Source organism: Hetaerina americana, unplaced genomic scaffold (genome assembly GCF_022747635.1).
Source record: "Hetaerina americana unplaced genomic scaffold, ioHetAmer1.1.p SCAF_1, whole genome shotgun sequence".
NCBI lineage: Eukaryota > Metazoa > Arthropoda > Insecta > Odonata > Calopterygidae > Hetaerina > Hetaerina americana.
Genome location: NW_027286069.1, coordinates 82432774 through 82453475, shown reverse-complemented (window position 1 = coordinate 82453475; position 20702 = coordinate 82432774). Strand labels below are relative to the sequence as shown.

Sequence of the window (20702 nt, the reverse complement as noted above, 5' to 3'; positions counted from 1 at the left end):
TCCCAAGGGATGCCACCCCTCTAATTATACATTGTATCTCTCCCAATACACTCTTTGGTTCAAAAAAACTTTAATGTTCATGTTCTATCGATGTCCAAAGCTCTAGGAACATATTAATAGTGGTTACTATATCCTCCAAAGAACAGGATTACTGTTTCAACAAAAATGATTTTAACTGTAGAGAGAAAATTATTGATAGGTATTTCTATAGCCAATTTTTTGAGATAACGTCAGGGTTCAAGCGCTTCATGAAGAGAAATGGTCTGTGCATACATACCAGTACTATAATGGGATCAAAATTGCCACTTAAATACAAAAGGTTACAAGTCACCAACTCATGTCCCACCAACAGGAAGGATGAAATGGTCGTCGATTTCTAGTACTTATGATTGGTTGAAAAAGGCCCAAAATAAAGGTTATGATTGATTGTAATAATCTCTTTTTATAACTGTGGCAATGATTTCACACCAGTTATAATGAATTTCTGGGATTCTACGATGAATAAATGCTGATTTAGCCACTAACTTTTTGATTCAACAATTCCATTTCCTAAGTATTGTGTTACCATTATAATATTTGGATCCTCTTCTGTCTGATCCAAATAGTTTAAGTAAATTCTAGCCTGAAAAGTCAGCGCATTTCATTCGCTGGTGCATCTAATGGCTCAGATAATACGGTAATACAGTTATCATCCTCAACATTAGTTACTAAGGTGTATATATGTATAATAAGCAATAATAGAACCCTTATGTTATCAGAAAGTCCAATTAGGTGTATTAAATTCACACATCAGGATATGTGTTAGGGTTCTAGTTTCTTTTCCTGTGCCCAGCCATTCCTTGGAAAGATCTGGCACCAGAAAAATCAAGCAGTTTTCAGAGAAAAATTTGAAAACCAAAGTATAATTAGGTTCTAGGGTGCCAAGTTGAATATTTAAGATGCTGTGATTCAAATTAATGACATTGCTGTACATAGGTTTTTACATACTATATGACCCTTAGGCACTACTCTTTTGCATATGTTAGTCAGTATTAGTAATTATATCGTAGTAACTATGCCATAAATAAAGGAAGTTTGCCATTTTCGTGGATTCTTTTCAACAACATAACCAAGGAAAATGTTAGAGATGTACGCAATAATGCAAAGATACTACGTGAAATATAACTTCCCACATTGAGAAAAAAATACCTAACTTTTTGCATACTTTCAATTGAAATTTAGTCATGGTGAATAACAGTGGATACATTCTATGAAAGGCATAGGAAAATATATGCCCATTACTTTGGTTTAACCTAGTTTTGTGCTAAACAAATTGGTCTTAATATTATTCTGCCAATTTCACTTAGGTCACCAGATAGGTACACAATGTGCTATCTGGATAAGGTTGTATTTGTAAGATAAAAATATTATTTAGTAAGTCCAAATATATATGTTCCTCAGTAAGGCAGCTTCAAAGGCATTTGACACCAGTCAAATCTGGTCATCAGAACCAGGGCTGGCCATCAGAACAAACATAGAGCCCTTCCATCACATCAAGGCCGTAGTCTGTGGGGAGCAATACAAATTAATATGCAATAAAACATAAAAACATTCTATTTTATTATTCTACTTCACTACATAGCAATATACAAAGGCCAATGAGTTTAAAATTCACTCCTTAATTATTTGCATACGCTGGGGCTCTTCCACAATGGCACATCATTTTTCCATCTTCCCATAAGTCTGTTCATAGATTATCTTAGCATAACTTTCTGATTCTTGATACCTTTTCTTCCGTAGGTGTGGCAGTATTATTGTCTTATATCCAACAACTATAGTTATAGTGCCAAACAATGCAGCTCCAAATAGCAGTAACGGATTGCTGGGTATACGAACCATTGCTGACATATGGTTTTCCAAATAAATCGGCTAGAATGAAAGAATTATTATGGTAAAAACTGGTTGAAGAGCAAGGAAAAATGCACAACCTTTACTAATAACTGTTTTACTTTCTATTATTTTGACCAAATGTTGCAGCTGTAGGTTTTATCTATATCAGAAAAATTCATACTTACATCAGAAAAGTAGCTATAACATCAACTGGAATATGCCTACTATTTATATTTTGCATAATCTTCAGAAGATTTATCCATACACAGGAAAAAACATTAAATATTGTGCACGTGAATTATTATGAGATTAAGGGATGTACAAGATTTTCATCCCCAAGAAGGGATTGATTTTGGGCACAATTAACCCACCTGAAGTCACTTTGCTGAAGGCCTACTACCTTGTCCAATAAATACGTGAACTGAGGCCATAAAAATTGCAAAATTTTGTCCCCATCAAAGTACTCTCCATTCATTGCTATGCACTTATTCCATCTTCTTTTTCACTGTTTAAAGCACCCTAGGAAGTCCTCGATAGTTTTTAGTTTTCTCTTCGTTTCTTGCTTTATTGGGTCCTCATCTTTCCAGTGATGTCCCCTGATCAAATTTTTGCATTTTGAGAATGGGAAAAAGTTGCAGGGGGCGAGATCTGACAAATAAGGAGGATGATCAAGGATGGCGATTGAACTTTTTGCCAAAAACTGGCGACCAATCAATGCTGAATGTGCAGGTGCTTTGTCATGGTGGAGTATCCATCCATCATGTTTGGTTGAAATAGAGTGAACTGTTAATTTTCCTCAATTCAGTTCTTAGTAGTAGTAGTTTTGAGGGGAGGCGACCGACAGCTGAGGTCATTTGCGCCATAGGGGATGGATATGAAAGGATGAAGGGTGGAGAGAAACCCGGCGTCGGCATTAGCCTACTCTTTGCGAAAGGCGCCAAGGGGTCCTCAGTTTAACGTCCCATCCGACGGACGGCGTACTCACTCAAAGTGCCCTCCACAAAGCACCTCAAGTAGGGATCGAGATACCTCTGAAAAATATTCAACACCGCCGGGATTTGAACCCGGGCCCTCTGGGTGGGAAGCCAGTACGTTAGCCCCCGCACCATCTCGATCCCCAATTCAGTTCATCAGCTATCATTCGGACATTTTTACGAAGATCAGTAAGGGCAAGAGACTGCACACCATCAATGTTATCGTCAACACAGGTGGTTGAAGGTCATCCCGGCCTTGCATCATCCGTGGCGTCTTGTTGCCCATCTCCAAAATGCTTATTGTACTTGAAAACTGATGTTTTCTTCAGTGCATTATCACCATTAACAGCTGTCAACATTTCAGTAATTCCTTGATAACTTTTCCCGCACTTCACCAAAAAACTTGATGTTGATTTGTTTCTCCGTGATTTCTTCAATTTCCATTTCCAACAAACAGTAAAAACAAGGACAACAGAAACTAACATAGCTGAGCATAGCATAGTAGAAACTAACTGGCACTATACGCACAGCTCTACGATCCACTAAGCACAGATGGCTCATTGGGTCTCAGGCAACTAGTGCCGCCGGTGAGCGGTGCTATAGTCCGCATCATCGCTGCTAAATTGCACCAGTTCGCACATTTATTGAACATACCACGTATTACCATTTTACTGATTGTCTAATTTAAACTCAAAATGTATTACTACATCAATTTGCATATTGTAGATGCTGCATTTTTTATAACCATGTACTGCATTGCACATTTTCCTCTATAACTAGTTGTTTAGGGGACCCTTCGATTCAATTGATATTTTATCTTATTTCTTCTGATGCCTCAAATTGAGCGATAATTAACAATAATATATTTATATAACCAGAAATATGTTGTTCCATACAGGGTAAATATGGGTAGAAGTAGTACACTTGAGAAAATCATTAATGATAGGCAAAAAGCATAGGGAGATGTGCAAGTTCAGTTCACAAAAAGTCGTCAAGGGTAAATATGGGTAGAAGTCGTTGTTCCGTCAAGGGTAAATATGGGTAGAAGTAGTACACTTGAGAAAACCATTAATGATACGCAAAAAGCATAGGGAGATGCACAAGTTCAGTTCACAATAAGTCGTTCACAGAATAAAACTATTTTTTTGTAGAAGTTTTAAAAAAATTTTTCTTGAAATTGTACCTCTTGGATTCATATTTAATATCGGGTGGTGGTCTATTTAATAGGATTACGCCCACAGATTTAGGTCAACGAACAGTATTATCCTTAAAAATGGTAGGTGTAGATATTTAGAAGATCTAGCTCAGTGACAGTGGGGTCAATAGTGATATACCAAGACAATATTCTAAACATACATGTGCAATTTTTGAGCAAACGTTTTTGCAGAAATATATGTCTTTACTATGTAATTTTTTAGTACTTCCTGTTCAAAATTGATAATAATTTCAAGAGAATCAACACTACCTACTGAAAATGCTGACAGGATTGTTTATTTTATTTTTCACCCTTACATGCAACCTGTAATACCTGACATGGCCATTGACCAGTATTAACCACATTTGACAATGTATAGCAAGCATTCTCTTGTTTCATTTTATAATTATTCATTTCTGTTTTTACATAGTTTTTTACAACCTACTCCCAGTACTGAAGCACTACAATTATTCAAATAAGTTAGCAGTAAAATTGTTTCTTTTTTAGCAATGGGGATATTTTCCTTTCAGCAATGCAACCAAGGCCCTATTCAGAAGTAAACACTAACTTGCTGGAGAGAAAGCATTAAATTTCATTCATCATATTATTTTCATTCGTATTTTTAGAGGAAAAAATATTCTGTAATCATAAGAGGAAATGAATGCTAAGACATTTCCTCAAAAATCATTGCAGAGAGAGAGACATCTTTGTACTTTAGTAAGGAAACGTGAAAGCCAGCAGAGAGAACAATATTGTCATATACAGTAAAACCCTAGAGAATTTCTGAAGGGGGCAAACTGAAAACTTCACTACAAAATTAACTATCCAAGAGCCAACACTTACTTTGAAATTCATTGATATAAGAAATTTTCACTTTATACAGGAATTAAAAGTTCCTTGGTTTGTGCTATGAGAGAACCCAGGGGGTCTATTATATTTATTTTGTGGATGGGCAGTTTAATTTTAACAAGTATGAGAAAAATCCATTAGGGAAACCCATTGGGTTGAGTGCTTGTCTACTCACTGAAGAGTTCAAACATAGATCATTCAGGGCACCCTCAGCTTCACCCAAGCTGAGTGATTTTTCATATTCATCAACTTTCTCAAAATTCAAACGTGACACAAGGAAAGTAGATGACCCCTTAAATTCTGATGTGTAAATACCACATACCCTAGGCCTTGGAATGAGATTACTGTCATTTGTCAGACCAATCTGATCACATATGGGACCTTAAAGGTGGCCAATAAGAGCCTAAACTGACATTAAGTGGTGCAATTTTAATAGAGACACAGGTTTCAAAGGAATTAAACTGTACATTCACAGATTATTATATTAGGTCCCACATTAAAACAAGAAAGTTTCTACGAGGGTCATCCGGAAAGTAGTACCCGTTCGTGAAATAAAGACACAAAAGTAAATATTAACAAACATAAAAAATTTTATTTGAAAGAGGATACTTTAAACTACTTCTCAACATAATCTCCAAGCAAATTAAGGCATTTGTCATTACGTGTGACAAGTTTCTGTATTCCTGCTGCATAGTCCTTCGCCGCCAGCTCATTGAGATACGCGAGGGACCCATCTTGCACAAATTTTTGCATAATGCAGATGGTGTTTAACAATTTCATGAACAATTGTTCGAGAAACATTGGGAAAATGCTCACAGATGTCATCAATTGTGACGCGCCGATCGTTCCTCACGAATTCGTCAACTGAGCTCACCAGTTGGTCTGTAATGACAGACGGTCTCCCCAAACGCTCATCGTCGTGTGTGTTCCCCCTCCCCATGTTGAAGTTGCGACACCACCGCCGAACAGACGACTCGTCCATTACATTGTCTCCATACACCTCCTTTAATTGGCGATGAATATCACATGGGCGAACGTTTCTTGCATTGAGGAATTTAATCACTGCCCTCACTTCACAACTGGCGGCGTTCTCAATTTTTTTAAACATTGTAAACAATCACAGAAACAACACAGGCAATGCTAGCGTCACGCAACTTGGCTCAGAGAAGGCAGACAAGCCACTGAAGCTATCTGACCTCGTCCAGCGGCTACTCGCGTCGTCAGCACTTCATGCGGCACGAACGGGTACTACTTTCCGGATGACCCTCGTATATATATATCCCTCCAGTCCAACAGTCCTAGGACTCCATTCATTGTTTTATCAGCAAGGCCAAAGAGAGGACCACATATGCATCACTTGATGTTCTGATAATACCCCTGAGGATATACATAGGGCATAGAAATAGACTGAAAACCTGGGGGGGCTCAACTTTGGTTTTGATCATATTAATATTTTTTCATAGTTTTCCTAAGGGAATGAAAATTTCCATTAAACAAGGACAAATTCTGTTTTACTCATTTTCCGGCTTAGGGACTACCATTAATGATACATATGGATGAAGACTTACAGAACATGAATAACATTTTCTAAATGATACCTTATCTATTCACCAGAAGAGATAGATATAAAGGAAATTTCAAATACCATCTGACATTAAATACTGTGGAAAAATAATACAAAGAGCCTATTTCTGCCCAGAAAGTTCTTTTCAAAATCAACATCCATGGTTTGCATAATAAGTATCAGGTAAATTTTCAGATAAATAGATTTATTTCAGGTAATAGCTCAAACAAAAAGTAAACCCTTTGAGCACCAACACAGTTTTGCCAGTGGCTTTTCCACAACTCAAAGGCTCGCTGATAGGCAGATTCCAGGGAGTCCTTAAGGGTATGTGCTCAAGCTTCTTTGATGGCACTTAGGGTCCCATTGTAGTGTCATTTGAGGAATTATTTCACTTTGGGGAACAGGAAATAGTCTGCTAATACCAAGTTGGGACTGTAAGGGGGTTGCAGAAGGTCTTCACAAGAAGACATTACTTTTGGTCGTCCGACAAGACCTTCAGGATGAGTTTGGCACAGATCTTATGCATTGCCAAATTTTCAGCGATAATTTCCACTGTCATCTTATCAATTCCAATATGATCCGAAATCATGCGCACATTTAATCGATGGTCTGAATTCAGCACTTCAGACACACGTCAGGAACAAATTGTTAACGATACTTTTCATAGGAACCTTGAACTTATTCGACTCAGAAGGCTGGTGGTAGCTACTGAAAAATATTCAAGAGAATTCAAAGAACCCCACCACCATAATAATCAACTTGCCATTTGTAACACACCACAATCAGGACACATTGTCCATGTTAAATTACAGAGTAAAACTAGTATTATTCCATGGCAAAATTAATAAAGTTCAATAGAAGTGAGATTATTTTTCTAGAGCACAAGTTCATTGCTAGAGGGATTAGTGTTGACCCTGAAAAAATAGAAGTTACCTGGGAGGTACACAATCAACAGGAGATCAGAAGTCCCTTCAGAGAATACCAAGTTTGTATAACAACTGAATTAGATTTATTCTGACCTATTAAAACTCTCAAAGATGAGTTGAAAAAAGAATATTAAACTGGAATAGTTCTTGAGATAAGTTTCTTGAGATTTAAAAGTAGCAATTACAAGACCACAAGGCTCTTACTCACTCCAACCCTAATAAGTCATTGCAAATACCAGTTATTGTTTCGTTGATGGGTCGATAAGAAATTTCGTTCCAAGAGGGGAGGCACCAGTGGCTTGCGTGTTGAAAGAATTATATGAGACAAAATTATTCTATGCTCAAATAGAAAGAGCTTTTAGGAATTTTTTTTGGATGCGAGTACTTCAAATCATTTATGGCAACCTAAATGTTACATTTGAGACAGACTGCAAGCAATTGATCACATTATTTTATAAGGCACTTCAAAAAGTCCAAACAAGATTACAAAGAATGTTATATTACTTACAGCCATATGGGCTAATCAAATCATTTAAGATCAGGAAAAAATATACATTTGCAGTGGACATATTATCCAGAGAACCTAAGTGAGCAAAAGTTGTCTGATATGTTTCATGATAAAATTAAGTTGCAACTGAAACTGATCAAAGACAAATTACTAGTAAGTAATCAAAATATGAATGCTGTGGAGGAAAAAAACAAACAGAAATTAACTTACCAAAGTTAAAATATTATGGTATTAATAGTTGGTACAAATATAAGAAGAATATTAGCAGTGAAGTAAAAGTTAATTTAATTTTTGATTTTATTTTCAAGATGATGCAATTTTAATGCCTCGGACTTGAAAACTGATTCTTCAGTCAGTAAATTCCACAAATTTAGGTGACCAGATACAAATCTATATTACGCTGAACTTATTACTAATTAAAATTGACTATAGATCTAGAAAATTAAAAATCAATTAACGAAGGCTTATGCTATTTTCAGGAGGAGCGATAAAAAAGATGCATTACTATACCATGCTGTACCAGAATTTCCCTGGCAGGTCGTGGGCAGTGATATATTTTAACACAGAAACAAACATTATATACTCTTGGTCGGCCATTTCTCACATTAAATAGTAGGTAATAGGTAGTTGAATTTAATAACTTGGGTAGCCAAAGTGTAACCAAGAGGCTAAAATCAAATCTTTTTAGAAATGTCACACCATTTAAGTTATTCACTAATAATGTCCCTGCATCCAAATTGATGACTGAAAAACACTTAGTATTTCTCCCTTTTCACTGAAATACTCTACCATTTTCAATGTTTTCACACAGTTATCAAAGTACAAAGTTGGCATTCAGTCCATATTGTGGAAAATTACAAATTCATTTAACATGGATATCAAACAACTCCACTTAAGGAAGCCTGAAAGTGTAAAGTTTATTGGCATTCAGTATCGTCTAGCCTATATATCCATGAGATAGAAACAGGTGGGGGTTTAAAGGGAGGGTGATTAATATATATATACGTAAAAGGCAAATCGTTGAGAATCTGAACACATGACCACCTGTTCAATTCACCTGTCCCAAATATCTAACCACTATTATACCTACCCACCAGTTGATTTACTTACGATAATGAAAGAAAAGCTTTAAGGCCAATTAATGTCATCACCTAAGGAATTTATTCAAAGATGTGTGGAACACATTGCAGAATAGAGGCCCACATTTTTGGTTTCAAATTCACTTGATCTATCACTCAATGTATAGTATATGCCCACTGACAGCCTTTGGCAGCATGCCCAAAGGCTGTCAGTGGGCATTAATAAAAAATAAGTACCATACATTCACGGGTGGTGCCCCTGGTCATTGAATAAGTCTTAGATTCATATTTGTGTGATGCATCTGGACATCTCCTGCTTCAAATACGCTCTTATATAGGGTTGGGTATCAAAGCTTTCTCAGAAACTGCAGACAGCACAGAATTAAATGGCTCTCCTGACACAACATGCCAATTTCACATGCCATTGGGCTTGTTAGTTTGAGCCCTCTACCCTCAGTTATCAAACCCCCTTAACACTTAGTTAGCTGCATACATTCTTTGATTGCAAATTTTAATTCCTCAAAAAAGAAAATAACTAAACAAGTAGCATTAGTAGTAGTAGTAGTATTGGGGTTTTTAGGGTGCATCACAGCTATGGCCATTTTGCACGACTCAAAACATTTAAAACCCCAAAACAATTTTAATAAATGTATAAAAAAATAAGTACATACGTATAATGATATTTAAGTAAATTTGTATACGATAAATAAATAATTATAAATAGATAAAATATTATAATTGGCAAGAAGCATTAATAAAGCAGAAAATGTAACTCAAGAAAAAGAAACTCACTGACAAAAAAGGATGAAAAACTCATCAGCAAACAGTACTTTGAGCAACCATTCCCGATACCATGACAAAAACGACATGTGTGGTGACTGCAGCATACTCACATCACGGCAAAAGTTACTGAACAGTTTTCAAGGGTGCCATTGTAACAAACATTACACTTTTTTTAAGTTATGTTCCTTTTCATTTACAATATTCTTTAAAGGCCTGACTAATAAGTTTTGATAGTCATGATTACTTAGAAAGGAATGTAGTATGTATAAACAATTAAGGCTACCCACCTATTATGAAATGAATATTCTATTATTTAGCCATAACCATTCTTATTTGGGAGATCCATACATTTGCATCATTATAAATTTTAATATTTTCCCATCCCACCATTTGCAAACTGGATGCCTGGGTCATTCAATGTGAAAATATTCAGTTTTGAGATTTGAAAGTAAGATTACTAAAAATTGCACTAACATATAAAAAGTAAATAAAATAACAGGAAATGGCAAATTTTTCATTGCTGACATCAAATCAATTAAATCTATGTAAGAGGAGGCAAGATATAAATTTACTTATTTTTACTTTTAAGTAATTCTTTAATTGTTACCTGCAAATTAATAGCACTTTAAGCTACCTTCACAAGTGGTTCGGTTACCTAATTTTTGGGGGTTTCAACAACAGTTTTGAAATTAACCGAGCATTCATGGTCAACATTTAATATAAAAACCATAAACACTGTTATCACCTACTAAGCCGACCGCCGTGTGGGCTTGGTAGGTGATGATAGAGTTCACACAATACCAGGCCCAACAGCGTGTGAACATCACACATCAAGGCAATGGGGCTAGATAACTTCTCTATGCTGGCTATGGTTTCACAGAAAGACCTAATACACGAAAAATTACAGCTTGGCAAAGTTGAGGGTACCATGAGGGGCATCCCCGGAAACGCTTTAACCCTAAACTACCGCGTCCTTCTCCAACCTTAAATATAACAGACATTAGAACACTCGAAGTATTAAACGCACAAAAATTCTAATTGGCAAATAGTATTCCAATGACAACAATGGCATACACACAGCGATGATTAGACTATCTGCTATCAGCATCTTAAGGTTGTAATTTTTATTTTCCCAATGATGCAATTTTCTACAAGCATAAAATTTTTTGGAAGATTCAAATGAAAAATTTTGGTAATTAAATTTCAACACATCTGAAATCATGGGTAACGCATGCCCGCCCCCGTACTCATTTGTAGCGACGCCCATTCAAGCAGAACCAATTTGAAATAAAGACAAACATCATACCTTTGGTAATCAATTAAGCTTCTTTGATTTCTCCTCAGCCTCTTTCGGGTGGTCTAAAGATTTTGTCTGGTTCTCAAACATATATTTTAGTAGTAACGGTTTCCAAATGTAAACTCCGCCCAACACTCCTAGAACTGTAACCAGGACTATTTCTTTAAAACCAAATCCCCGAGGTTTTCGAATCAACATGCTTCTCTGTGCCGAGTTCGTTTGCACTGCGGATGGTTTCGCGTTTTCTATAAATAAGCACCGAAGTTATTGTAATGTGATACAAATCATATTCTTCACCAGAGATTTTACAGTAACAAACACTCCATAAATTAGTCGTTTTCTGTAATTTCCAATGGAAGTTATGCAGACCGACGATGGTCTAATTGCCATATGATACACAATAGAAGGTCGCAATTTTTAAAAGCGCTTTTCCTTTGTTATTAATCGTGCCCAATACGTTTCCTTTGTTTTCGTCACGTGGTAGCTGGTGTGTATGTTGTGACCACAAGAAGCAGGAAGTTCTCTGAAAACAGTTGTCTGAATTTATTAGAGGCCGAATAAGCAGTGGTAAGTACACTGAAGCACAGTTTCAAATCAATTCCAATGAGGTAACCCCAACATCCTTGTTACTATATAGTTTTTATTTTTCCGTTTCTAAGCAATGTCTTCGTGGAAAAAGGCAGCCAAAGTCAACCAAAAAACCCATCGTGAGCGTCATCAGCCAGATAGTAGAGCTCATCTTGGGATTTTAGAGAAAAAAAAGGACTACCGACAGAGAGCAAAGGATTTTCATTTGAAGCAGGCAAGACTTAAATCTTTGAAGAAGAAAGCTCTCAGTCGCAATCCTGATGAATTTTATTTCCACATGATTAATTCTAAAGTTCAAGATGGGGAGCACAATGAAATTGACAAAGAAGATGAGCATACACCGGGCCAAATAAAATTAATGCAAACTCAGGATTTGAAGTATGTGAATTTGAAGTGTAAAATAGAATCAAGCAAAATCGAAAGAATGCAAGCCCAACTGCATTTAATTGATGTGGCCAATCAAACTAGCAACAAGCATATTTTCTTTGTTGATTCCAAAGAGGAGGCTAAAAACTTTGATGTCGCAACTAGGCTGGATACCCATCCGGCTCTTATGTCAAGGAGGACCAATCGGCTCAAACTCTCCGATCTACAAACGATGCATCTTCCGAGTGTAGACGAAGTAACTGTGAACAGCCTTTCCAAAGTAAGGAATGCTCGTTACAAGGAACTTAAGAAGAGGGTTGAGAGGGAAAAAGAGTTAACAATCATCCAGCAGAAGTTGGAGGTTAAAAGGCACTTGCAAAATAAAAAAGAGCAACCTCCTCTTCGCATTAAACCAGGAACTAAAGAATTACCTCCTGTTTATAAATGGAAGTTAGAAAGAAAAAAGTGATTTTTCAGTTTAACATTGTTATTCGACTGTATGATCTTTGTCTCTAGTTCTTGTGTATGTAATGGAAAAATGCATAATTATGTGATGTTTATAATAATAAAGTATGAAAATATTGTGAACCAACATTTTCTTTAGTTCTTGAGAAATTAAGCCCAACTCCCTCTAAAAGGTACTCCGTTGTATCATGCAATAATGCGTTAGTTTATAAAACAAATCGATAGTTCCAGGGGAGTGAGGGGACGGAATCAAAGAATTTGACGGGAATGGAAGAAGAATAAAGGTGACCCAAGGCTAGAGACCAGCAGAGGGGGAAAACTACAGAAATCCTAGGTGGAGCACACAATCAACCTCTTGTGATATCTGGGGTTCTCGTTTCCTCGCATTCTACCGATAGTCAGTTCTGACCCATTTCGGGTCAAAACACTTTCAAGTTGTCCACAGAAGAGTTTTACCAGATGGGGAACCATGGACACCAAGCACCCGTTTTAGCGAATTTGGGTTAATTGCCACAAGCTTTGGTTTTTATATACTGCTTGGCAGAAGTTGTCTTGTTCAATGGAAACAATCAATTTGGATGAAAAATAGTAATTACTCAAGAAATTTCATATTACCTTATTGACAGAATATGTCAGGACGTATGTTTATTTACATTTGATTGCTTCAATATTCTCAAATGGGTGAGGATTGATCACCCTCAAATAAACTAAAATAAGTCATTATATGACAAAGCATTCTTGTACCACGGGATTCATACCTGCAACAGACCATATCATCAGGCAGGCAACATTATGGTAACTCAGCTGTTGAATATAATATAGCTTTTCTATCCTAGAGTCTTAGAGGCCTGAGATAGAGACTTTGTAAGTAATGATGTGGGAATAGTATTAATGCCTAGTTTGAGGTCTTAAATTATTCCTTTTCCCTTCCAACTCAATACTTCATTAAGTGATAGTGGTGACCCCGGATTTAAGTATAACGGTACATAATCCAGAAAGATGTTTTGTTTTAGTACATATGTGGCATGACAAAAACTGGCACATTTGCAGCTTTTTTCTTCTTATAACTAAGTAATTGTCAATTAAGTGATTCATTGAGTACACTCATGATCACTTGTTTTACAGCCTCTTGTAAAATGGGTAACTACAGGAAAATGTATGTTAATAGAATTGATACGTGAATACCAATTTTCTGCCAATGTGAAATTTGGACAGAACAGTTACACAAAATCAATTGTTGCCTAAATAAGAATGGCATGTAACATCAGACGATGCGCCCTTTTAGTGCCATTATTTTAGTTAAATGGTATATTCCCCTAAATGGCAGTGGGTAGTTTTAAGTCATGTCAGGATATCTTGAATACCTTTTCATGAATCAGATGTACTTTGTCTGCTTTTTCATAGTTGTGATGACCACATTTTACAAACACTAATAGTTCGTAATAATGCTATGTAATACTTGCTTTAAAATTAACGGCTGTCTATTACAATAGTATGGTTGCCTGTCGAATAATGTTCTCTAGACTGTCTCTGTGAGATAGGTTACATCTGAGAAGGATTGCCATCTAATTTTTTATGGTCGTCCTTTTTCAAGAGTGCCCGGGAAGGATTTGAATGATTAACCAGAATTAACTCTGCAGTAGGAAATATGCATCAGTCAATGTGCATGGACGTATAGCAGCTATTTTTGAGGTTCTTCATTGTAAAATACCCTTTTTCCCATTTTCATTATTTCCTTCAATATTGACCTCAAGGAATACGGAAACCCTACTATTTGTGATACTTCCGGGTACTGTTATTTCACGTGAAAAATATTGGTCGACCATCCACACTTGAAAGTGGAGAATTCACTGACTTACGAAGCTGATGAATGGTAATCCTTAACCTCGCACTTCAAACACAAATTTTGGCTGCCTTCTACTTTGGATAAACAGGTGATATCTGAGGTTAAAATATAGAGACAAATCCAATGTCCAAACCAAAATTAGTAGCAACTGAATATAAGACAAATGTATAGAATAATTTGTCCAATATCTACGTACTCAACAAGAGTTCAGAGTATCTTTATGATTCATAATCCGAGAAACGCTCCATTCTTTTTCCATGAGGTGTGTTTTCAGTAGTTACTGTGGTTACAGTTTCCTGAAAGTCAATAATATGCAAGACATTTACTCGGCGATTAAGGTTTTGAAAATTTACCAAAATCAAAGATACAGGTCAATTTCCAATTTAAGGTTCATGAAAATATCACGTAATAAAGTAATTGAAAATGGAAGAAAATGAATCGGAAAATGTAGCAGAAAGTGAGCTACCTGAACCAGCGCCGCAAGAGCCCGTTGTTTCACAAGAACAGGAGGCCGAGCCTCAAAAAGAAGAGGAACAAGATTCTCTGTTTAATTCGTGGGAGTGTACAAATATTGCTGCAAACGGCGAACAACCAGTTTGTCTTCACAGTAATAAATTGTTACAATTTAATCCGTATTTATGAAACGTAAAACAAACTCGGCGATTTTTCTTATTCAAATTTTCCACCTACACGCAATTCATGTCTCACGAGATGCTCCAAACAAACCATTCCGGAAATGCGAAATAAGTTTCAAAATGAAAGTAGAAATTCGGCATTCTAGTTATAAAGTTGCCGAATTAATTTGAACGTCATCGCTTTTCTGCAAATTTGCCAGTTTGTTTATTTAAACCACGCAATGCCTTCGGTGCGGTTGGAGGATTCGTTAGTTTCTGGGATAGGTGGTAATTTAAATTGGGGGAAAACTTATTTTATATGGTTAGAGGTGATATACTTAAAGTTTTGTGATGCGTATTGTTTTTCAGACGAAGAACCCTGGCAGGATGATATTAATTTGTATGAGCCATATGAAGTGGAGCAAGTTTTATCTACGGATTACGCAAATTGCCTGGCGGTGCAGGCATATTTGAAAATGTGTAAATTAAACTTTAATGTGGAAATGCGAAGTAACGCTGAGTTTATGTCACCATCAGGTAATAATGTACGCCTAAAGTACTATAACATTTCACGCTCGTAATTTAAGATTTGTAATATTGCTACGTCTTTGGTAGGTCAAGTACCTTTCATAAGGTGTGGCTCTTTTGTAATATCGGAGCTTGATCCAATAGTTGCATTTTTCACTCATAAGAATGTAAGCCTTTCTGAGAGTCTGAGTGAAAAGGAAAAAGCTGATATGAGAGCATATATGTCTCTGGTGAATACCGTTTTAACTAATGCCGAGGTAAGTTAATGAGTGGGAAATGATTGAGGCAACATTGAATAATTGCTTGAAATTTTATAGCAGTGCTTAATTCATTTTGATTGGATGTTAAGTAATCTAAACATTTTTGTTTCATATAATAGCAATATGTCCTGTGGAATGTACCAGAAGTTCTTAACAGCGTAACCAAACCACGTTATGGCTCTGTATACCCTTGGCCTTTAAATACGTTTATGTGTTGGCGTAAGCGTTGTCAGTGCCTTTCTCGACTTAAGGTTTATGGATGGGCATCAAAGACCTTAGCTGAAGTATGAGTCAGATGAAATATACCTTTTTTTTAATTTGAACGTTATAGCTGTATATGTGTATAAGGTGTGCTTTTTCAAAATTTAATTTGGTATTGTATTTCTCGAGTAGGTCTATGAAGAAGTCCAAAAATGTTGTTACAATTTGGCTAGCCGTCTTGGTCAAGGACCCTATTTTTTTGGGGGAAAGTGAGTATGAATATCTGATATAAGTTATAATATGAATATATATATTCGCCTATAATAAATAAAGTACATGCCATTACATTGACAGGAAAAAGTTGATAATGAAGGATGTCGGTTATGGTGTCCTTTTGTTTTGATATCAGTTAAAGATATGAACAGTTATTGATGCCATTGAATTGGATCGCTTGAAAATGAGGAACTTTCTAGAGCCCAGATTTTTCAATTATATTTTGTTATCAAGCCAATTTATCTGTGACATATATTGGATACTACCCAGTATTTATTATTGTATTGTTTGGGTAGGTGCGAAAACTATAGAGTGAGTGGTACGAAAAACTGTTGGAATTTTTTGAGAAGTTGTATTAAAAGAATCAAGTGGGTTTGTGATTCTCAGTTTCGTGTGACATTAAGTTTCATGGTAATATTCAATTTCTCTCATTTTGTTAAAAATTCCAAAGCTTAATCAGGAAGTTGAAGACATCATCAATTTTCACCGGAAATACTAAAAAGATGGTGGGAAACAGTAGTAAATAAGTTTTCAAATTTTTCATAGAATTGTGAAATTTGTGAATGAAATTTCACAGTGGGTTTTGTTAAGAGTTATTATGCGCTGGCAAATGGTGCTTGCATACATTTTGCAAGAATAAAATTGATCATGAAAATACAAAGAGAGAAGAAAATCACTTAATCATTCTGAAAGCAGATTATTTTAACGATTGGTGGCTGGTGTGAGGGCTCAATATTACAATTATATCATGCCATTGACTTTAATGATATTATGAATATTTATAATGCATAATGTGGCATGAACAAGTGAACAGAACACATTTGATAAGAAAAAGTGTTGGTCATATGTGAGTCTATATATATATTGTGGCCATCATATAATGTAGTATATCAATATTGATAATAGATTTTGGAAAATGCAATTTGCTGCATATACCCTATTCTCCGATAAAATAGTCCCTCGTATATAATCTTTAAGTATGTGTAGCTGCTACCCTACTTATGATGTTAATCTGGAGAGATGTGGACTGTAACTCTGAAAATACCGTAGTCAATACATAAAAATCAGTCAAATACCACAGTTTGTAATTGGCCTTATTGAAAAACTGACGACAAGCCTAAGAAAAAAACTGGCTGAAGCAGTTTTCTTGACATTGATGTGAAGGGATATAATAGTTGAGGCAATTAATGTTTATTTCAAGTAAAAACAGAGACAAGGGGAATAATATATGGATGTGATTGTGAGCAATAAAGAAAATGGTTTTTAATCTCTAATTCATTTGTACTAGGTTGAATTAGTGAGTATTAAATGTGCAGGATATGTAGGGAAAAACAAGTAGACTGATTTTTAGTCACTCACTCTTTAGGCAAACTTAGAATTCAGAAGATGTTCTGTAAAAAATCAGTTTTTTACTCACTTTAAGAAGGAATTGTTCTCCTTTACATCTGTAACGGTTCCCTGAGACTCTCTTAATGAACTTTATAACGGTTCTTTTTGGTAGCGCAAACTATTTGGCTGATAATTCACTTTCGTTGTATGTCCTAACAATCATTCTATTTCACTTATAATGTCTAATAAGTTGATTAATTTTAATTAATTCAAAGTTTTGTTCTTCTGCCCCTAATTGTCTTAAGTCATTTTCTGCTGCTTGTCAGTTATTTTCACATGTATTAATTATTGAAACGAATATATCCTTATTGCAACTGTATTGATGCTTGTCTTACGACTGTTAATACCCTTGTGCATGTGCATGGCTATTATGTGTGGTAGTGATACCACAAAACCCCTTGGAGTACTGGCAAAATTTCCTTAAAAATTTGGAAAAGTGGTCATATTTTAGTCAGGATGATGATAGTGTGGTATTTGGGTACTTATTCAAATGGTGATGGTAATATCTCCAATATATCTGATGTGGTAGAAATGACTGCACAAAAATATAGCTGAGTTCATGATTGCACTTTTATAAGGATATATGACCCTTAATCTGATAGCACATGACTATCCATTGAAATTTTGATTTATTTTTCTCATACTCTTTTAGCCTTAAATGACAAAAAAGTACAATAGCAATTAATCTTACGTATGTATATATGCACTCTTTAATCACACAATATTTCTACACTTGCCACCCTCAGCGTTGAGGAAATAATTAGTTCTACTCAGTTGCATGCATTTTCACTAACCTCATGTGTTTTGTTGTCAAAACCCTTCCTGCATGACCGCATTAGAATGCCATTAAATAATGTAGTGCTCGTTAGAGTATAGCTTGTTCTGCTTTGTCTGTTTTTAAGTTTTCCCTTCCATCCCTCATCTTTCTCTGTGGGGGGACCCTCCCACTACCTGCAGTGTTGGGTCACATTCCCTACCTGTGTCCTTGGGGGAGGAGACGGTTGCATGTCCATGTGGTAGTGGAATTTTGCCTTCTTACTTTTCAAATTCTAACTTGCACGCTATTGGATAAACTTTTACTACATTGTAAGGTGCAATTGTTTGTTATTTGATAAAATATGTGCTTGCATGTGAGTAAGTTGAAAGGGTTTTTGCATGAATGTATGCGCCACTGTTGGCATAGGTTTGCATGGATATATTGATTGTGCATGTGGCTTTGTGTTATACAGGTGGTGACCTGGTACATGCCCTTGAGGCGGCTTGTGGGGTATTATGTAGATGTAGATGACCTAATTGTATTTTCAGAAAATGAATATTTTGGTACAATAGTTCCAAGGCTAGAACATGTTTAAGGAACAATGTGAAATATTGTTTTTGTGCATGCATCCAAGTTATGTTGATTTTTGCCTGATTTTCCTGTTTCTGCAACATATCACAGTGATTCTACTCTTTCCTTCATTACCACTGTTAATGTTTCACTGAATATTTTCCCAGATTCTCACAATGTTTATTCACAGTGTATTTTTGGTTGTAAATAGCATCAAACCCGTTTGATGATACTAAATATACATGGGATATCAGACTGCAAAAATATTTGGCTATTACTTAGTGATATTTAATTTTTTTGTGAAAGTATGTGACTGATTCCTTAATCTGATACCCTCTGACATCTTTTACATTTATTTGATCTTGAAATGAATCATTGTAACTTCGAATCTTTTGTTTGAAGTTGTGGAAATGTGGTAGAATAAAAAAAATAGGAAGGAATTGCTTATGGAAATCTGGAGTACTATTTATGAATGGCCAGAATATAAGTAAAAATTTCATAAATCATTTGTACCCTTGGTTTATCCAAGGGAGATCTATCTGATGAAAATATACATTGGCTAGAAAGCAAAATGCCATTCTGAAGATGTATCCTAAAGTAGAAGGTTTGTTATCTCTACTTCTGTTTGCAGAAATGTTTTTGTACAAGAGTGATAGTTTCAAAGAAAAGGAGGTTTTAATGTAATGAAACTGTGATATTTTAGTGTCACATTTTTGCATCCTGTGATTTAGTTCTAACAATACATATAACATAATTAATAAAAGTAATAAAATGTGAAGCAACTCGCCCAGAAATCAAATCTATGTGTAATTGATCAGATCAAAATCAGTTATTGTTCATTTATGTTGCTTTGAAAAATTATATGATTAAGCATTCTCTTTTGCAGGCCTACGGAACTAGACGCTTTAGTGTTTGGCCATGTGTTCACTCTTATGAGTACACCTCTTCCTGATAACCGATTAGCATCAATTGTCCGTAACTTCCCTGAGCTGAGAAAGCTTTCCAATCATATTGAAGGAGAGTACTTTGCAAACACCTTGTCAAATACTTCTTCCAGCCCAGAAGATACTAATCAAGACTAGTGATGTGTAAGTCCTTGAAGTGGTTAATTATGTATCATGTAGACAGAAAATTTGCAGTGGGGGATAAGGATCCATTGTGAAACTGGCAGTACTAGCTCAGTAGATAGAAATCAAGGGATTGTGCAACTGACTGTGCAGAAGGTTAGGTGTGTTGTACATTTGAAGCCATTGCCAATTGCTTTGTAGTTTGTTTGTATGAAAAAAATCAAAAAAATTATTTGATATTTCTCAGTAAACAAAATATTCTTTTTGTAGTGATTTGTATGTGTATTGTGAAATTTCAGTTGGTCATGAGCAAGGCAATAGTTTTGTGGGAATCATAATGAAGCAAAACTACTTTCTCAAAGCTTTCCTCCTACATTTTCCTGATGATATTCATAGTGGTTTTGCAATTGTAATTGACAAACCTGCACAAAGAAATTATGAGTATGTATTGTGGTTTTTGTTATGGATCTTGTTACATCCCAATTATGACCATGTTTATTGTCCATGGCTAATGCACTTGGGTGAAATACAAATGTAAAACTAATGTAAAGCATTTTTCTAGTCCAGATCACATTTTTCTTTTATTAATAATTTATTGAATAAAAATTGCTATCCTGTTTCATTCAATGAAGAGTGTATTACCTTCCTCAGTTTCATTGTTCTTGTAAAAAAATATTCACATGACACCTCATTGCAGGCTGTAGCATTAATTTACTTCTGATAAAGATTAAACC

At 35.6% G+C, this 20702-nt stretch overlaps 2 protein-coding genes and 1 long non-coding RNA gene across 4 annotated transcripts; 2 read left to right on the top strand and 1 right to left on the bottom strand.

Moving 5' to 3' along the window:
* Positions 1–1577: 1577 nt before the first annotated feature.
* Positions 1578–11449, bottom strand: LOC139686337 (uncharacterized). The gene is made up of 2 exons (XR_011700366.1): positions 11054–11449; positions 1578–1908 (listed from the first exon to the last, which is right to left on the bottom strand). It is a non-coding gene; the product is annotated as an uncharacterized lncRNA (long non-coding RNA).
* Positions 11450–11511: 62 nt separating this feature from the next.
* On the top strand, positions 11512–12581 carry LOC139686331 (probable U3 small nucleolar RNA-associated protein 11). Its single transcript, XM_071583501.1, has 2 exons — positions 11512–11611; positions 11704–12581. Exon 2 carries the CDS (start codon positions 11706–11708, stop codon positions 12465–12467), a length of 762 nt encoding a protein of 253 aa, XP_071439602.1. The 5' UTR covers positions 11512–11611; positions 11704–11705; the 3' UTR covers positions 12468–12581.
* Positions 12582–15085: 2504 nt separating this feature from the next.
* LOC139686319 (metaxin-2-like) lies at positions 15086–20588 on the top strand. 2 transcript variants are annotated; one of them, XM_071583488.1, is made up of 6 exons: positions 15086–15208; positions 15293–15460; positions 15539–15708; positions 15831–15995; positions 16105–16181; positions 19788–20588. In XM_071583488.1, exons 1-6 carry the CDS (start codon positions 15166–15168, stop codon positions 19981–19983), a joined length of 819 nt encoding a protein of 272 aa, XP_071439589.1. In that variant the 5' UTR covers positions 15086–15165; the 3' UTR covers positions 19984–20588. The 2 variants fall into 2 exon arrangements, with proteins under 2 accessions (XP_071439589.1, XP_071439580.1); XM_071583479.1 differs by having other exon boundaries at positions 15086–15211; positions 19788–20587.
* The last annotated feature ends 114 nt before the right edge of the window (positions 20589–20702 follow it).

Bases quoted from the DNA above. Each gene is read 5' to 3' on its own strand.
- LOC139686331 (XM_071583501.1), top strand. From the start codon at position 11,706: ATGTCTTCGTGGAAAAAGGCAGCCAAAGTCAACCAAAAAACCCATCGT.
- LOC139686319 (XM_071583479.1), top strand. From the start codon at position 15,166: ATGCCTTCGGTGCGGTTGGAGGATTCGTTAGTTTCTGGGATAGGTG. The intron at 15,212-15,292 runs GTAATTTAAATT...ATTGTTTTTCAG, and splicing joins GTTAGTTTCTGGGATAGGTG to ACGAAGAACCCTGGCAGGAT. The intron at 15,461-15,538 runs GTAATAATGTAC...CGTCTTTGGTAG, and splicing joins TGAGTTTATGTCACCATCAG to GTCAAGTACCTTTCATAAGG.